Source organism: Salminus brasiliensis, chromosome 13, assembly GCF_030463535.1.
Source record: "Salminus brasiliensis chromosome 13, fSalBra1.hap2, whole genome shotgun sequence".
In the NCBI taxonomy this organism is placed as follows: Eukaryota; Metazoa; Chordata; class Actinopteri; order Characiformes; family Bryconidae; genus Salminus; species Salminus brasiliensis.
Genome location: NC_132890.1, coordinates 28234954 through 28249171, shown reverse-complemented (window position 1 = coordinate 28249171; position 14218 = coordinate 28234954). Strand labels below are relative to the sequence as shown.

Genomic DNA, 14218 nt, shown 5'->3' with positions numbered 1-14218 from the left:
AATCTCCTCAGACTCCCATTATTATTATTATTTATTTATTTATTATTTTTTATTATTATTATTATTATTATTTATTATTACTATTATTATTATTATGACTATAGTTATTAACAAAATATTTGTCTGCTTTAAATTTCACATTTCTTTCGGTTTCGACCCTGTGACGTCACTTCATTCCAACATGGCCGCGTGCGGAGTGCAAAGTAATAACAACAGATAGCAGCGCGAGCGATACTCTTAAACAACAGCAATTGGGAGTAAATACTGACGCCACGTGCTTCCTACTCTCTCACCAGGTGTGTGTATACGTACGTGTGTGAGACAAAGTGTGTTCTCTCGACTCGTCAGCTGTCATCAACTCTGTCTCTCTCTCTCTCTCTCTCTCTCTCTCTCTCTCTCTGTGCGTGTGTCCCCGTCACGCGTCTGTCTGTCTCTCTGTCTGTCTGTCTGTCTCTCTCTCTCTCTCTCTCTCTCTCTGTGCGTGTGTGTCCCCGTCACGCGCTGTCTGTCTTTCTGTTTGTCTCTCTCTCTCTCTCTCTCTCTTTGTGCATGTCCCCGTCACGCGTCTGTCTCTCTCTCTCTCTCTCTCTCTCTCTCTCTCTCTGTGCGTGTGTGTGTCCGTCACGCGTCTGTCTCTCTCTCTCTCTCTCTCTCTCTCTCTCTCTCTCTCTCTCTCTCTCAGGATGACCAGTCTGGACGCTGAGAGACAGGACAGTCTGGATGGCTGGGTTGCGGTCAGAAGTGATATATTCTCCAGCAGGGAGTGTGTGAGGCTGGAGTTCTTGGTCCAGTGGAGTGATGTGGAGGGTCAGTTTGCTGTGACCTGCAGGAGCCGAGGGCCCAGAGCCGGACAGCAGGGCTGGGCCGCTCTTTTGTCCGCTTCCGACATAATACTGACCCACCAAACCCTGTCCAGCACTGCCCAGGAGCTTCGGCACTGTCTGCCAGACCTCAGCGCATTCAACCCGGTCAGGAACCTGTGGGACCTGCTTTTCACCCGACCAGATGCCCAGCAGCAGCAGGTACACCCAGAACACTGCACTGCCAGTATGGGTGACTATAGTTTACTACAGGAGACTCCACCAGTGTGACTCCACCACTCTATAAGTACTGTAATTTACTACACCAGTGTTATAGAGTACTGTACTTTACTACACCTGTATTACAGATTACTGAACTTTACTACACCAGTGTTATAGACTACTGTACTTTACTACACCAGTGTTATAGAGTACTGTACTTTACTACACCTGTATTACAGATTACTGTACTTTACTACACCAGTGTTATAGAGTACTGTACTTTACTACACCAGTGTTATAGAGTACTGTACTTTACTACACCAGTGTTAGAGTACTGAACTTTACTACACCTGTATTACAGATTACTGAATTTTACTACACCAGTGTTATAGATTACTGTACTTTACTACACCAGTGTTATAGAGGACTGAACCTTACTACACCAGTGTTATAGATTACTGTACTTTACTACACCAGTGTTATAGAGGACTGAACCTTACTACACCAGTGTTATAGATTACTGTACTTTACTACACCAGTGTTATAGAGGACTGAACCTTACTACACCAGTGTTATAGATTACTGTACTTTACTACACCAGTGTTATAGAGGACTGAACCTTACTACACCAGTGTTATAGATTACTGTACTTTACTACACCAGTGTTATAGAGTACTGTACTTTACTACACCAGTGTTATAGAGTACTGTACTTTACTACACCAGTGTTATAGATTACTGTACTTTACTACACCTGTTACAGATTACTGAACTTTACTACACCAGTGTTATAGATTACTGTACTTTACTACACCTGTTACAGATTACTGAACTTTACTACACCAGTGTTATAGAGTACTGTACTTTACTACACCTGTATTACAGATTACTGAACTTTACTACACCAGTGTTATAGATTACTGTACTTTACTACACCTGTTACAGATTACTGAACTTTACTACACCTGTGTTATAGAGTACTGTACTTTACTACACCAGTATTATACAGTACTGTATTTTACTACACCTGTGTTACAGATTACTGAACTTTACTACACCAGTGTTAGAGTACTGAACTTTACTACACCTGTATTACAGATTACTGAATTTTACTACACCAGTGTTATAGATTACTGTACTTTACTACACCTGTGTTACAATTTACTGAACTTTACTACACCTGTGTTACAGATTACTGTACTTTACTACACCAGTGTTATAGAGTACTGAACTTTACTACACCAGTATTATATATTACTGTACTTTACTACACCAGTATTATAGAGTACTGTAATTTACTACACCTGTGTTATAGGTTACTGTACTTTACTATACCAGTGTTATAGAGTACTGTACTTTACTACACCAGTGTTACAGATTACTGTACTTTACTACACCAGTGTTATAGAGTACTACACTTTACTACACCAGTGCTATAGAGTACTGCACTTTACTACACCTGTGTTACAGATTACTTTACTTTACTACATCAGTGTTATAGATTACTGTACTTTACTACACCAGTGTTACAGATTACTTTACTTTACTACACCTGTGTTACAGATTACTTTACTTTACTACATCAGTGTTATAGATTACTGTACTTTACTACACCAGTGTTACAGATTACTTTACTTTACTACAGCAGTGTTATAGATTACTGTACTTTACTACACCTGTTACAGATTACTGTTCTTTACTACAGCAGTGTTATAGATTACTGTACTTTACTACACCTGTGTTACAGATTACTGTTCTTTACTACAGCAGTGTTATAGATTACTGTACTTTACTACACCTGTGTTACAGATTACTGTTCTTTACTACAGCAGTGTTGTAGATTACGACGGTTTACTACACCAGTATTACGTCTGTATATCTTTGACCACAGCTGGACGTGGATGGGGTGTGCAGGCAGCTGGAGAAGTATTTTAAGATGGCGGTGGAGTTGTGTGGCAGTAGGATTGTTCTGGACACCCTGTACAATCTGCAGGAGGCAGAGGAGGAGGAGGAAGAGCAGTTTTATGAAGATCTAAAGGAGTTTAAGAGAAAGGCCATGGAGGAGCAGGTGGAGAGAGCCAAGGAGAAAGTGAACAGGGTAAGTGTATTTATGTATTTGTCATATTGTTAGGTATTTTAAGTGCACTGGGATATTATGTAGGGTATATTGGGGTATTATGAGTGTACTGGGATATTATGTAGGGTATATTGGGATGTTATCTAGGGTATATTGAGGTATTATGAGTGTACTGGGATATTATGTAGGGTATATTGGGATGTTATCTAGGGTATATTGGGGTATTATGAGTGTACTGGGATATTATGTAGGGTATATTGGGATGTTATCTAGGGTATATTGGGGTATTGTGAGTGTACTGGGATATTGTCTATATGAAATAAGAGAAATAAGAGTTAACTGTAAGAGAAACCAAGCACTAAAGTTTTGGGAGTTGTGAGTCAGCTGTAAGGGCGACGTTAACCATGAAACTGAAACTGAAACTGACCAGAGCTGACCTCAGTCAGGTCCTGTAGGGTCAGAATCATTTTGTGTGTGTGTGTGTGTGTGTGTGTGTGTGTGTGTGTGTGTGCATGCTAGATTGTGCAGAGTCACTGCTCTGCTGCTGGACTCCAGCAGCTTATGACGGTCTATGAAGAAGAAGATGAGGCTTATGATGATTTGGTTGCTGTGGCAACCCAGTTCTACCAGCACCTCCTGCAGCCTTTCAGACAGATGAGAGAAATCAGCATGCTGTACAAGATGGAGATACAGGTAGAGAGAGACAGACACACACCTGCACACACAAGTACACTCAAACAAACACACACACACACACACACACACACATATACTGTTACCAGGTAAGTAAAATTAGCTGATTTCCAAAAGGCATGAAGTTAAAGAAGAAACATTTATTTACTATTTTGATAAAGGTTACTTTTACAGTTTCAAAAAAGGAAAAGGGCCTGAAGCAAAAGTTTGGGTACCCATCATGGTCAGTAATTAGGAACACCCCTTTTGGCAGGGTTTCTAGCTTGTAAACACTTTTTTTACCCATTCTACCTTCTACAGCTTTTTTTAATATTCAGCTGAATTTCTGACATTATTGGAAATCCTGGATGCAAATGTCAACCCATCTGTGGAAACCTGAAGCAGAGAAAAGGATGGACTCTACAACAGGATAATGATCTAAAATATACCTCTAAATATAACTCTATACCTCAAATCTTGTTATTACTCTTTCATTCCATTGTGCCACTCCCTCTGTTGATCGCACATCCTTGGTTATGATCAAAACTGGTGCAAATGCAGGCCGGTTTGCTGGACAGCACCAAGGTTCTAAAAATCCTGAATGGATCCATCATTGAAAAGGTGTAGACAGAGCTTAAACAAGTTGTGCAGCAAGACTACACAATAATATCTCAGAACTAGCCCTTCTGCAGAGAAAAAGATCCAACTACAAAAAACGAAAAACTTTTACAAAAAGCTTTTCTGCCAAATCAGCTGTGGTCAGAAGAGGGACAAATCAAGAACCAGCAATTGGGTGCTCGTTGATGTGTGAGGGCAATGAAGACAATCCCATCTGGGAAGCACAAGTTTTATAATGGTTACAAGAGGAAAACCTAACAACCCTGACAGTGACACCCTGTTGGAATGTCATGGTGCTTGATACCACAGAGCACCTTCAGAGGTCTTGTAGATTAAGCTATTTTGGTGGCACGCAAATGACTCTCAGCATATTAAGCAAATTAAGTAGTCTTAATGTTAGTTTTGGCTCATTGGGATGTGTGTGTGTGTGTGTGTGTATTTGTAGAAGTCTCTGCAGACTGAGGAGCTGGGTCCTAAACGTGTTTGTCAGTTGGAGAATGAGGCTGAGGAGTGGAGTAAACGTGGTCAGGACGCCGTGGGGTCAATCCAGGACATCACAGTTTGCTACTTTAGCCATACATCATCCACTTTAACAGGTTACACACAAACATACACACACACACACGGATATCAGTTTTAGCTGTATAATCATATTAAGCTGTGTAAGACATCTGCTGAAAAAAAAAAAAAAAAAAAAAAATATATATATATATATATATATATATATGTGTGTGTGTGTGTGTGTGAGCAGCAATGCTTAAGCAGATGGAGTGTGACCGTAAGAGATTTGGTTCGGCTGCGTGGGCTGTAGCCATGCCCAGACTGGACAAACTTAAACTGCTCTCTGCTAAAGAGACGCTGCAGCACATGAGGGCCAGGGAGCTATGCCTGACCCGAAAGAAACAGGACATCCGAGACAAGGTCAGTATGGCATGGTGTTGGGAGAAGGAGGTTTATTTCTTTACTAGTAATGAATAAATGTCCTCAGTAGGATCTTGAACTGTCAGTTTATTTTGTAAACTTTCATTTTGTTTCATTTTGATTGTTTTATGAATCATTTAATCGTTTATTTGATCAAACTTTTCAGTTTAATAAACTTTTATTTTATCGTCTCAAATGTTTACTCTTTTTATATGGAACATTCAGTTTATTCTGTAGAACTTTTTTATTTTGCCCTTTTATTTAATTGTTTATTTTATAGCTCTTGCTTTATTTTCTATAACTTTTTTATGAAACGTTTATGTTGTCTTATAAATCTTTTTGTGTATTTCTTATATTTTTTGTCTAATTTTATATTTATTAGAAGTTTTAGTTAGTTGTTTTAACTTTTTGCTTTTTTTATGGATTATTCAGTTTATTCAGTTCAGCTTCCATTTGATAGAACTCAAATGGCTTATCAAATAGGTTTTTAGAGCTTTCAGTTTATTTGTAGAACTTTTATTATATAGGTCTATCAGTTTATTTTGTCATGGGTAATGTTCTTTAAGTGGATCGCCCTCTAGTGGTTAATAAATTAGCTTGCAAACAACCAGTCAGTAACCAATCAGTTAAATCAATAATTCAGTCAATAATCCGATACTGACCCACAAGCTGTACTGACCATAAGCTGCTCAGTTTTCTGCATGATCTGTGTCAGTAAGCACCGTTGCCTGAATGTGTGTAGATGAGTGGAGTGTGTGAAGGTGTGAGTGAGGTGCAGATGTTGGAGCTTCAATATTATGAGGCTCAACTGGAACTGTATGACTGCAAGTTAGAGATTCTAAAGAATGAAGAGCTGCTGCTGTTGGCACAGATCCACAAACTCCAGAGACAGATTAAAGGTAATGCGCAATCACACACACATACAACATTCTCCAGTGATTCTGAGCTCGAGATAGAGTGTGTTTACATTTCTGTAAAAAACAATTAGAGATTAAGGGTTAAGTGTGTGTGTGTGTGTGTGTGTATGTGTGTGTATGAGACAGAGCTGAAGGAGGAGGTGGTGTATTATGATGCATGTGAAGACCCTGCAGAGCTGCAGTGTGTTCAGACTGACTCCACCCACTCTGACAGTAACCCTGCCCATTCTCAACTGCAACAGCAGCTCCAGCAGCTGGAGAGAAAAAGAGCAGCAACATCAACACTCAAAGCTAAAGTCAGAAACAGGAAGGTAAACACACACACACATACACACACACACACACAAACTAACAATATTATGCACACACGTTATGTGGAGACAGATAAAGACTGTGTAAAGATATACAGATGACACATTGTCATTTCCACACTCCATCCACTGTGAGGCACCAGCAAACCTCCTCTCACTGTGTGGAGAGATACAAGCTTCAGAATTTGAGGGTTAGAGGTTGACATGGTGATGTAAGATATAATGTTCAGTGTTGGAAATCAGAAAGAGGCTCAATCAGACTGATCCACATTGTGATTGACTCTGATTGTGACTTTGATTGTAAAGGTAATTGTGACTGCGATACTGATTGGTTGTGATTCTCACTGTGGGTGCGATTGTGACTGTGACTCACTGTGATTGTGACTAATGCTTTGTGACTGAGTGTGATTGTGACTGTGTCTTATTGTGACTGTGTCTGATTGCGATTGTGTAGGAGAGCTGTATAAAGGCATGGGAGCTCCAGCAGGGGTCACTGCAGCAGAAAAACACTCAGCATCAGCAGCACCACTCAGTACACCTGGTGAGTCACTATGGCAACCTTCACCTGCCTAGCACCCACAGTAATCAGCAGCTCTAACTCTTTGTGTGTGTGTGTGTGTGTGTGTGTATGTGTGTAGAAGCGGGAGAAGAGGAGGGAGGAGGATGACAAGAAAAAGGAGTGGGTGGAGCTGGAGAGAGAGAAAACACTCAGCAGACTGCGCTCCTTCAGAGAGGTAATTACCCACAATCCACTCTGCTTGCTTCCCCAGATACACTTTACCACCCACTGAGTGTGTGTGTGTGTTATTTTTATCCAAGTCAGCATTGGATTTCAAAGCTCTCTAACTTAGAGACACTGCAGTTACAGCTTTCAGTCTCTGTAACTCAAAAACCTTCTATCTCCAAAATTACAGAAGAAGAAACAACTTCTTAACTTTCAATGGAAGTCAGTGTGAAAGAATTTAATTCCATGTCATTTTGGAGCATTTCTATTGGCCTATTCATCATACATTTTGACACAGCAAAAGGTTGCTGGATTTAAATAGTCAAAAAGTAAAAAACAGCAAAATCGGAGATACATGGATTCTGTGTGACAGTGGCGGCTAAACAGTGCTTTTGAATAGAATAGCACAAAATATTTGTGTCATGTCTAATCCAGACCAGTCTGGTCATTTTAAGAGAGTTGAATACATAGTCCGTTGTGCATGTGGTCAGCAGATTGTGCAGTCCTCCATTAAAGTAAAGCTGCAGGTGGAACTGAACAACTCCATACAGTGTCTTGAGTTCACAGAGAACCTATGTTCTTCTAATGTGTCAGACTTCTGACTTCTGACCACTGACTTTTTCAAGTGTTTATTTAGAGGTTTACAGGGAACAGTCTCACTCCTGAGATACATTTACCTTCTGTTTCTGACTGACATACTTTAAATAGGGGTGCATTAACATTTACAAATCCATATGTTATGCATATGTTCTTTTGGTGATTTTGTATGTGTGTGTGTGTGTCTGTGTATGTGTGTATAGAAAAAGCTTGGTCAGTACGTGGTGAAGGCCCCTCGCTCCAAACCGAAGCCTCCTGACGTCGGCGATTTATCCCAACCAATGTCAATCATCTCTCTGACCCCTCCCACTGGTGGAGTCTCTCAAAGCCCTTCCCCCACTGCCAGAGGAAAGGGGCGGGGTCAGAAGCAGAAAGAAATTACTGTACAAATTCTATTACCTCCAGGGGCAGGACCAGCCATGCCAGAGCAGACATTAACCCCCCCAGTTCTACCCCCGCCACCGCCACCCCCACCCCTACCTCCTCCACCACCACCCCTTCCTTCTCCTGCCTGTCCTCTGGAGGCTCCGCCACTGCCGCTTAGTGAAAAAGAATTCACTCCGTCTCCAAAAAACACTCTGCAGGAGTGTGCAGGTATTGAATATTAATAACACTCTAAATGTAGGTATTGTGATATACACTGAGGTGGAGCTACAGTCTCTCATTAGGGTGAATATTAATAACACTTTAAATGTAGGTATTGTGATATACACTGAGGTGGAGCTACAGTCTCTCATTAGGGTGAATATTAATAACACTCTAAATGTAGGTATTGTGATATACACTGAGGTGGAGCTACAGTCTCTCATTAGGGTGAATATTAATAACACTCTAAATGTAGGTATTGTGATATACACTGAGGTGGAGCTACAGTCTCTCATTAGGGTGAATATTAACACTCTAAATGTAGGTATTGTGATATACACTGAGGTGGAGCTACAGTCTCTCATTAGGGTGAATATTAATAACACTCTAAATGTAGGTATTGTGATATACACTGAGGTGGAGCTACAGTCTCTCATTAGGGTGAATATTAACACTCTAAATGTAGGTATTGTGATATATACTGAGGTGGAGCTACAGTCTCTCATTAGGATGTATATTAATAACACTCTAAATGTAGGTATTGTGATATACACTGAGGTGGAGCTACAGTCTCTCATTAGGGTGAATATTAACACTCTAAATGTAGGTATTGTGATATACACTGAGGTGGAGCTACAGTCTCTCATTAGGGTGAATATTAACACTCTAAATGTAGGTATTGTGATATACACTGAGGTGGAGCTACAGTCTCTCATTAAGGTTGGATATTAATAACACACTTTAAATGTAGATATTGTGATATATAATTGGATGTAACTGGATTATTGATTATGATCTGGATTCCTCTGCTCTTTGGCTTAGTTTTGATTAATGATTGTTAATTATCGATTACAGGCTCGATGGACTCTGTTTTGGCATCTCTGCAGAGGGGGAAGGTTCGCCTACGTAAGGTCACCCCCAATGCCGCCACTGTTTCCACAGAGACCCCCAACTTCAGAGACAACCTGCTGTCAGCCATCCGCCAGGGTGTGGCCTTAAAGAAAGCCCCTCCCCCTGCAGTCCCAGCCCCTTCCAAAGACTCAGAACTCGAACAGAGCATTAAAGCTGCAATGCTGAGGATGAAGAGGGTCTCCAAGGAGACTGATGATGAAGATGATGACGATGAATTTTCAGGAACACAGTCAGAAGACTGGGATAGCTAAGCATATACTAACACGCGTAGGTCTTTGAGGCTGAATGTTAAATGTATTAGTTGCAGTTCTGAAAATCTGAATGTGGGATAAAGCCTTACACTGTGATTTCCATATAATAACAAATACTGTCCTTCCATAATCATGCAAACACACTACTGTTCAAACATGTGGAATCAGTTGTTTAAATTATAGTTTCATTGCAGATAAACGTATAAAATCAATGCTCTGTGTGCAGTTACACAGCAAAATAAGGCTAAAAGTAAAACTGTAGAAATCAGTTATTAATGTAACAGCCACGTATATACTTTAGTCAATGGTAGTTATGATAATAGTACTGTAAAATATAAATACAGCAATAGAAAATGTATACTGTATTGAAGTGAAGATTGCTGATGCTGTGAGGAAAAAAAAGTTCTATATAGTCCTGAAAAAGGGTTCTTTGACTCGGTAGATCAAATCCTTTTTGGGCTATGTAGAACTACCTACAAAGGTTTTCCTCCAGGTAAGAAATGCTTTAACTGGGCAGAGAACCATTTGAATGGTACAGTAAAATTTTTTAAAGTAGTTTTTCAGCAGCATCTTAAGTCAATGGTCAGAGATTTGAAGAATTTGACGTTGCACAGCAGCAGTTCTAAACAAAAACAATAAAAGTGACAATTTTCTAATTTGTTACATCCTGTTTGTTATATTGCAAGATAATTAGCACTGTAACGCTGAGAGGTCAGGATATTAATGAGAAACGTTGTTTGGGATGTTTTTGTTGGTTCATCCATCATAAAGTTTTAAACACTGTGCAAAGAGTACGTTTTCAGATTGAAGATGGTGATATAAGTTGTCCTTGATGATAATTATATTGTTTATCATTTTAGAATTTCTTGTTCTTTCGAAAAAACTAAAATTATTAAATCAAACTGATTGTACATAAAAGAAATATCAAATGACAAGAGATTGCACAGGTTTGTACAGTAGTGTCTTGTTTGAACATGTTAAATGTTCTGATGAAGTCAGATGGATTTAAAATTGGTGGAACAGACCTCTGGGTGAAGCTGTTTCTAATCTATGGCCCCGCCCACACGTATCTGGATATTTTTAAACACTGAGATTTCCCTCTTTCCGTTTGCTTGCATGAGCCTTGCATGAGCCTGTTAGCCCTGTATGGGGCAACAGTATCTCACAGACATCAAAAAAACACCAAGAAGGAAGAAAGCACAGAGGTTTAATTCCAAACTACTCTCTACTCCCTATGTAGTGCACTATGCAAGTCACAATATTACTGATTCTAAATCTAAACAGATCCTTATATATTTGTAATAGAAGAGTGTGCACATTTGCGTTTTTGCAGAGTTTCTTTTCAGTGACTGGAAACGACGGTTTTGTGCAGATGGGAAGCCAAAACTTGGACAAAAGACTGAGTTTTAAAAATATCTGGATACATGTGGACAGGGGCTAAATCTCAGCCTGTTTTACTCTTTTCCTTTTGTAGCACTTAATAATGTGCATGCTCACTGTAAGTGTGTGAGTGTGTGTGTCTTTGTAATGATGCACACACACTCAGATCCTACATCAGAAATATAGAAGGATACTGGAGTTTGTTGATGCATTTCTTTAAAAAGATATTCTGCTGCTCTTTACCTCAAACCAGCCACACACACACACACACACACACACATACCTGCCTTATGTTAAAATTACAGAACATGTGTGAAGGTTTTACTGGACTGTGATCAGAGTCCTGTGAGTTTTGGCTGGTCTTTGGTTTTTCTTTCCTTTTTCTTTTGCTTTATTTTACTTTATTTTGGAGAACTAATTTGATTAAAGGAGCTAATGCTACACCTGCACACATTTTGTGTTTGCTGTTTAATTAGTTTTTTTTTGTTAGAGATTAATTGTATATACTTAATTACAAATTAATATTTGTATTAAACATTACAGCAATCAGTTGTTATATTTACAAATTGTATTTATTTATAGAATATATCATATAGTATATATAATATTATCAAAATCATTAGATACTTAGTTTTGAAAAGTTTACTACTAGAAACATTGCTTACAGAAAGTTTAGTTATAGGATTTTTTAATTTACAAACCTCAGAAATTGGAAGTTTAGTTATTTAAAGATCACTTTTTATTTTTTCCTTCATCTGAAAAACATTTGGGCTATTCATTAAAAATGTTAGTAATAAAAGCTACAATAACATTTGAAGTACACTTAATGTTTAAAAATAAGTTGGCAGGAGTGTTTTATTACCGTACGGTTGTGGTCAGGTGTTTATGCACCACTGATTATGGATATGGCAATATATTTCTTTTACTTACTTTGGGTGATTTCTTTGAACTGTTCTTTTTTTGAGGCAGAATCATTTACACCATAGATCTTCACAGAATAATAAAAAAACAATTTTATGCACAAGGGAAAAAACTGAGGGTTTTCAAAAATTGTCACAGGGTTATAATTATACCTACAGGTTTGACAATATACACACACCCACTTCATCATTAATCCAGCAGTGCTGAAAGTTTCAAAACGTCTTTTAACTTCCTGTTAGTGGTCATGATTGACTACAGCTGGTTGCTTCTCTGTGCTCACATAGTTTGATAACATTGGATTGACCGATACACAGAACAATGGGAAAGTCCAAGAAGCTCAGTGCAGATCTGGAAAGGCTGACCATAGACCTACACATGTCGGGATTGTCTATCCGAGTCTTTTTGTAAACCACTGCAGATTCCACAAAGTTTGGATGGTAAGGAAAAACTAAAGAATCCCAGCAAGGTGGCAAGTGTTGCATAATGGTGGTAACAACATGCTCTGGGGCTGTAATGGAACTGGTACATTTTACGAAGTGGATGGAATATCGAGGAAGGATATTTCAGCATAACCTCAACTGCTCTGGTTAACATGCAACTTTACTCAAATGTCCGCTACAGGCTTTGTGTGCTCACGATATCACTGTGTGTATGTTCACTGCACTGATGGGTTAAAGGCGGAGACCAAATTCCATCTGTGTCCGACACAAATGGTGATGTGTGTCTTTGTCTTTGACAGAAAACACAAGTCTTAGACTTGTTTTTTTTTCTATTAAAATGTGTTGTAACTCATTCTGCTCCAGAAAAAGAACCGTTCAAAGAAGAAATCACTGAAAGCCCAATACTGCCATTCAAGCCTATCAGTTTTAAAGGTTCTGTCGAAAGTTAAGTTCCTGAAAAATCACATGTAGAACATTTATTCATTCATCTGTCTTCTCCTTTGCTTTCTCCTGGTCAGGGTCGCAATGGATCCAGAGCCCAAATGGCCACAATGCAGGAACACCCCCTGGAGATGGTGCCAGTCCATGACAAGGTCTGAAGAACATTTAGTTACAGAATATTTACAAAGAAATCTATAAATGTTGTGATCAGGCTCTTCTCTGGCACTCCACCATCCCTCCTGTTTATTTATGCTTGAAGTGAGGGGGCTGCTGTGGCCTAAGGTTCAGAGAAGCAGGGTCCTTCTCAGCTTGGGACCAGAAGGTTGATGGTTTGATCCCCAGGACAAGCATCCATGGCTGTTTTACTCTTGAGCAAGGCTCCCAACCCAGGTGCTGAGTTGGCTCCACAGCCTCCAGGTGTGTACTCTCACTACAATATCTGGACAATTTATTACAAGTCATTAAAATAAATGTCTAAATTGTGAAATCTGTGGAAACTTGATTTGACCTCACTAACCACAACACAGAGAGGTGTGAATCTCTGACCTCACAACCACATGATTCAGTTCAGATCTTCAGGAAACGATTCAGTGATTCAGAAACAGTGAGGCTGGTGTTGAATCACTCCCAGATCTAAAATCACTGTATCATTCCCTGAATACCTGAACCGACTTATGTGGTTCTCCACCCACACACTCCAGCATGAGTGCACTCTGCGGTGTGTAGATGGAAAGAAAAGTCAGCAATACACACACACACACACACACACACACACACACACACACACACACTGCACTGCAGTGCTGCAGAGATGCAAGGACTGAACTGGTACAGCTGTGTGGAGTTATGTGTGTGTGTATGTGTAAGAGAAAGACGCTCTTCAGATACACACCTCGCATTCTGCAGAAACTCTTTGTGCTTCACGGGATCCTGACAAGTGTGTTACTATGGAAACAGGCCGGCAGCCTTCAGTGAAATCTCCACAATCCGCCTAATGATGTTATACCAACCTGCCCACACACACACACACACACACACACACACATACAAACTGCCAGTCTGTGTGATGTGTAATCACTGCTGCTCCATGAAACGCTATTTAAATTCATCCCCCTGCTGTAACAGTGTGTGTGTGTGTTTGATTCTCTCAGCACTTTTATAAAATGATCTTTACACTTTAAACTTAAAAACAAAATATTATTAATATTAATAGTTGTAATAATAATAATAATAAGAGCAGTGCTGACACACACTGTCAAACATCAACAGTTTAATCAATACCACGTGTGTGTGTGTGTGTGTGTGTGGGATGAAGTTGCTAAGGCAACATGTCCTCTTACCAATCCGCAGCAGCAGCACAGCTACGAGCACAGGGGGCTTAAACACCCACACACTGCTCACAGTCTGTGTGTGTGTGTGTGTGTGTGTGT

At 39.6% G+C, this 14218-nt stretch overlaps 1 protein-coding gene across 1 annotated transcript; it reads left to right on the top strand.

The window, feature by feature from the left end:
- Nucleotides 1-188: 188 nt before the first annotated feature.
- Nucleotides 189-11435, top strand: whamm (WASP homolog associated with actin, golgi membranes and microtubules). Its single transcript, XM_072695929.1, has 12 exons — nucleotides 189-296; nucleotides 683-1022; nucleotides 2913-3119; nucleotides 3618-3791; nucleotides 4834-4984; nucleotides 5140-5309; nucleotides 6052-6208; nucleotides 6353-6537; nucleotides 6992-7078; nucleotides 7176-7271; nucleotides 8062-8452; nucleotides 9299-11435. The coding sequence occupies exons 2-12, from the start codon at nucleotides 684-686 to the stop codon at nucleotides 9604-9606; spliced, it is 2265 nt and encodes a 754-aa protein (XP_072552030.1). The 5' UTR covers nucleotides 189-296; nucleotide 683; the 3' UTR covers nucleotides 9607-11435.
- The last annotated feature ends 2783 nt before the right edge of the window (nucleotides 11436-14218 follow it).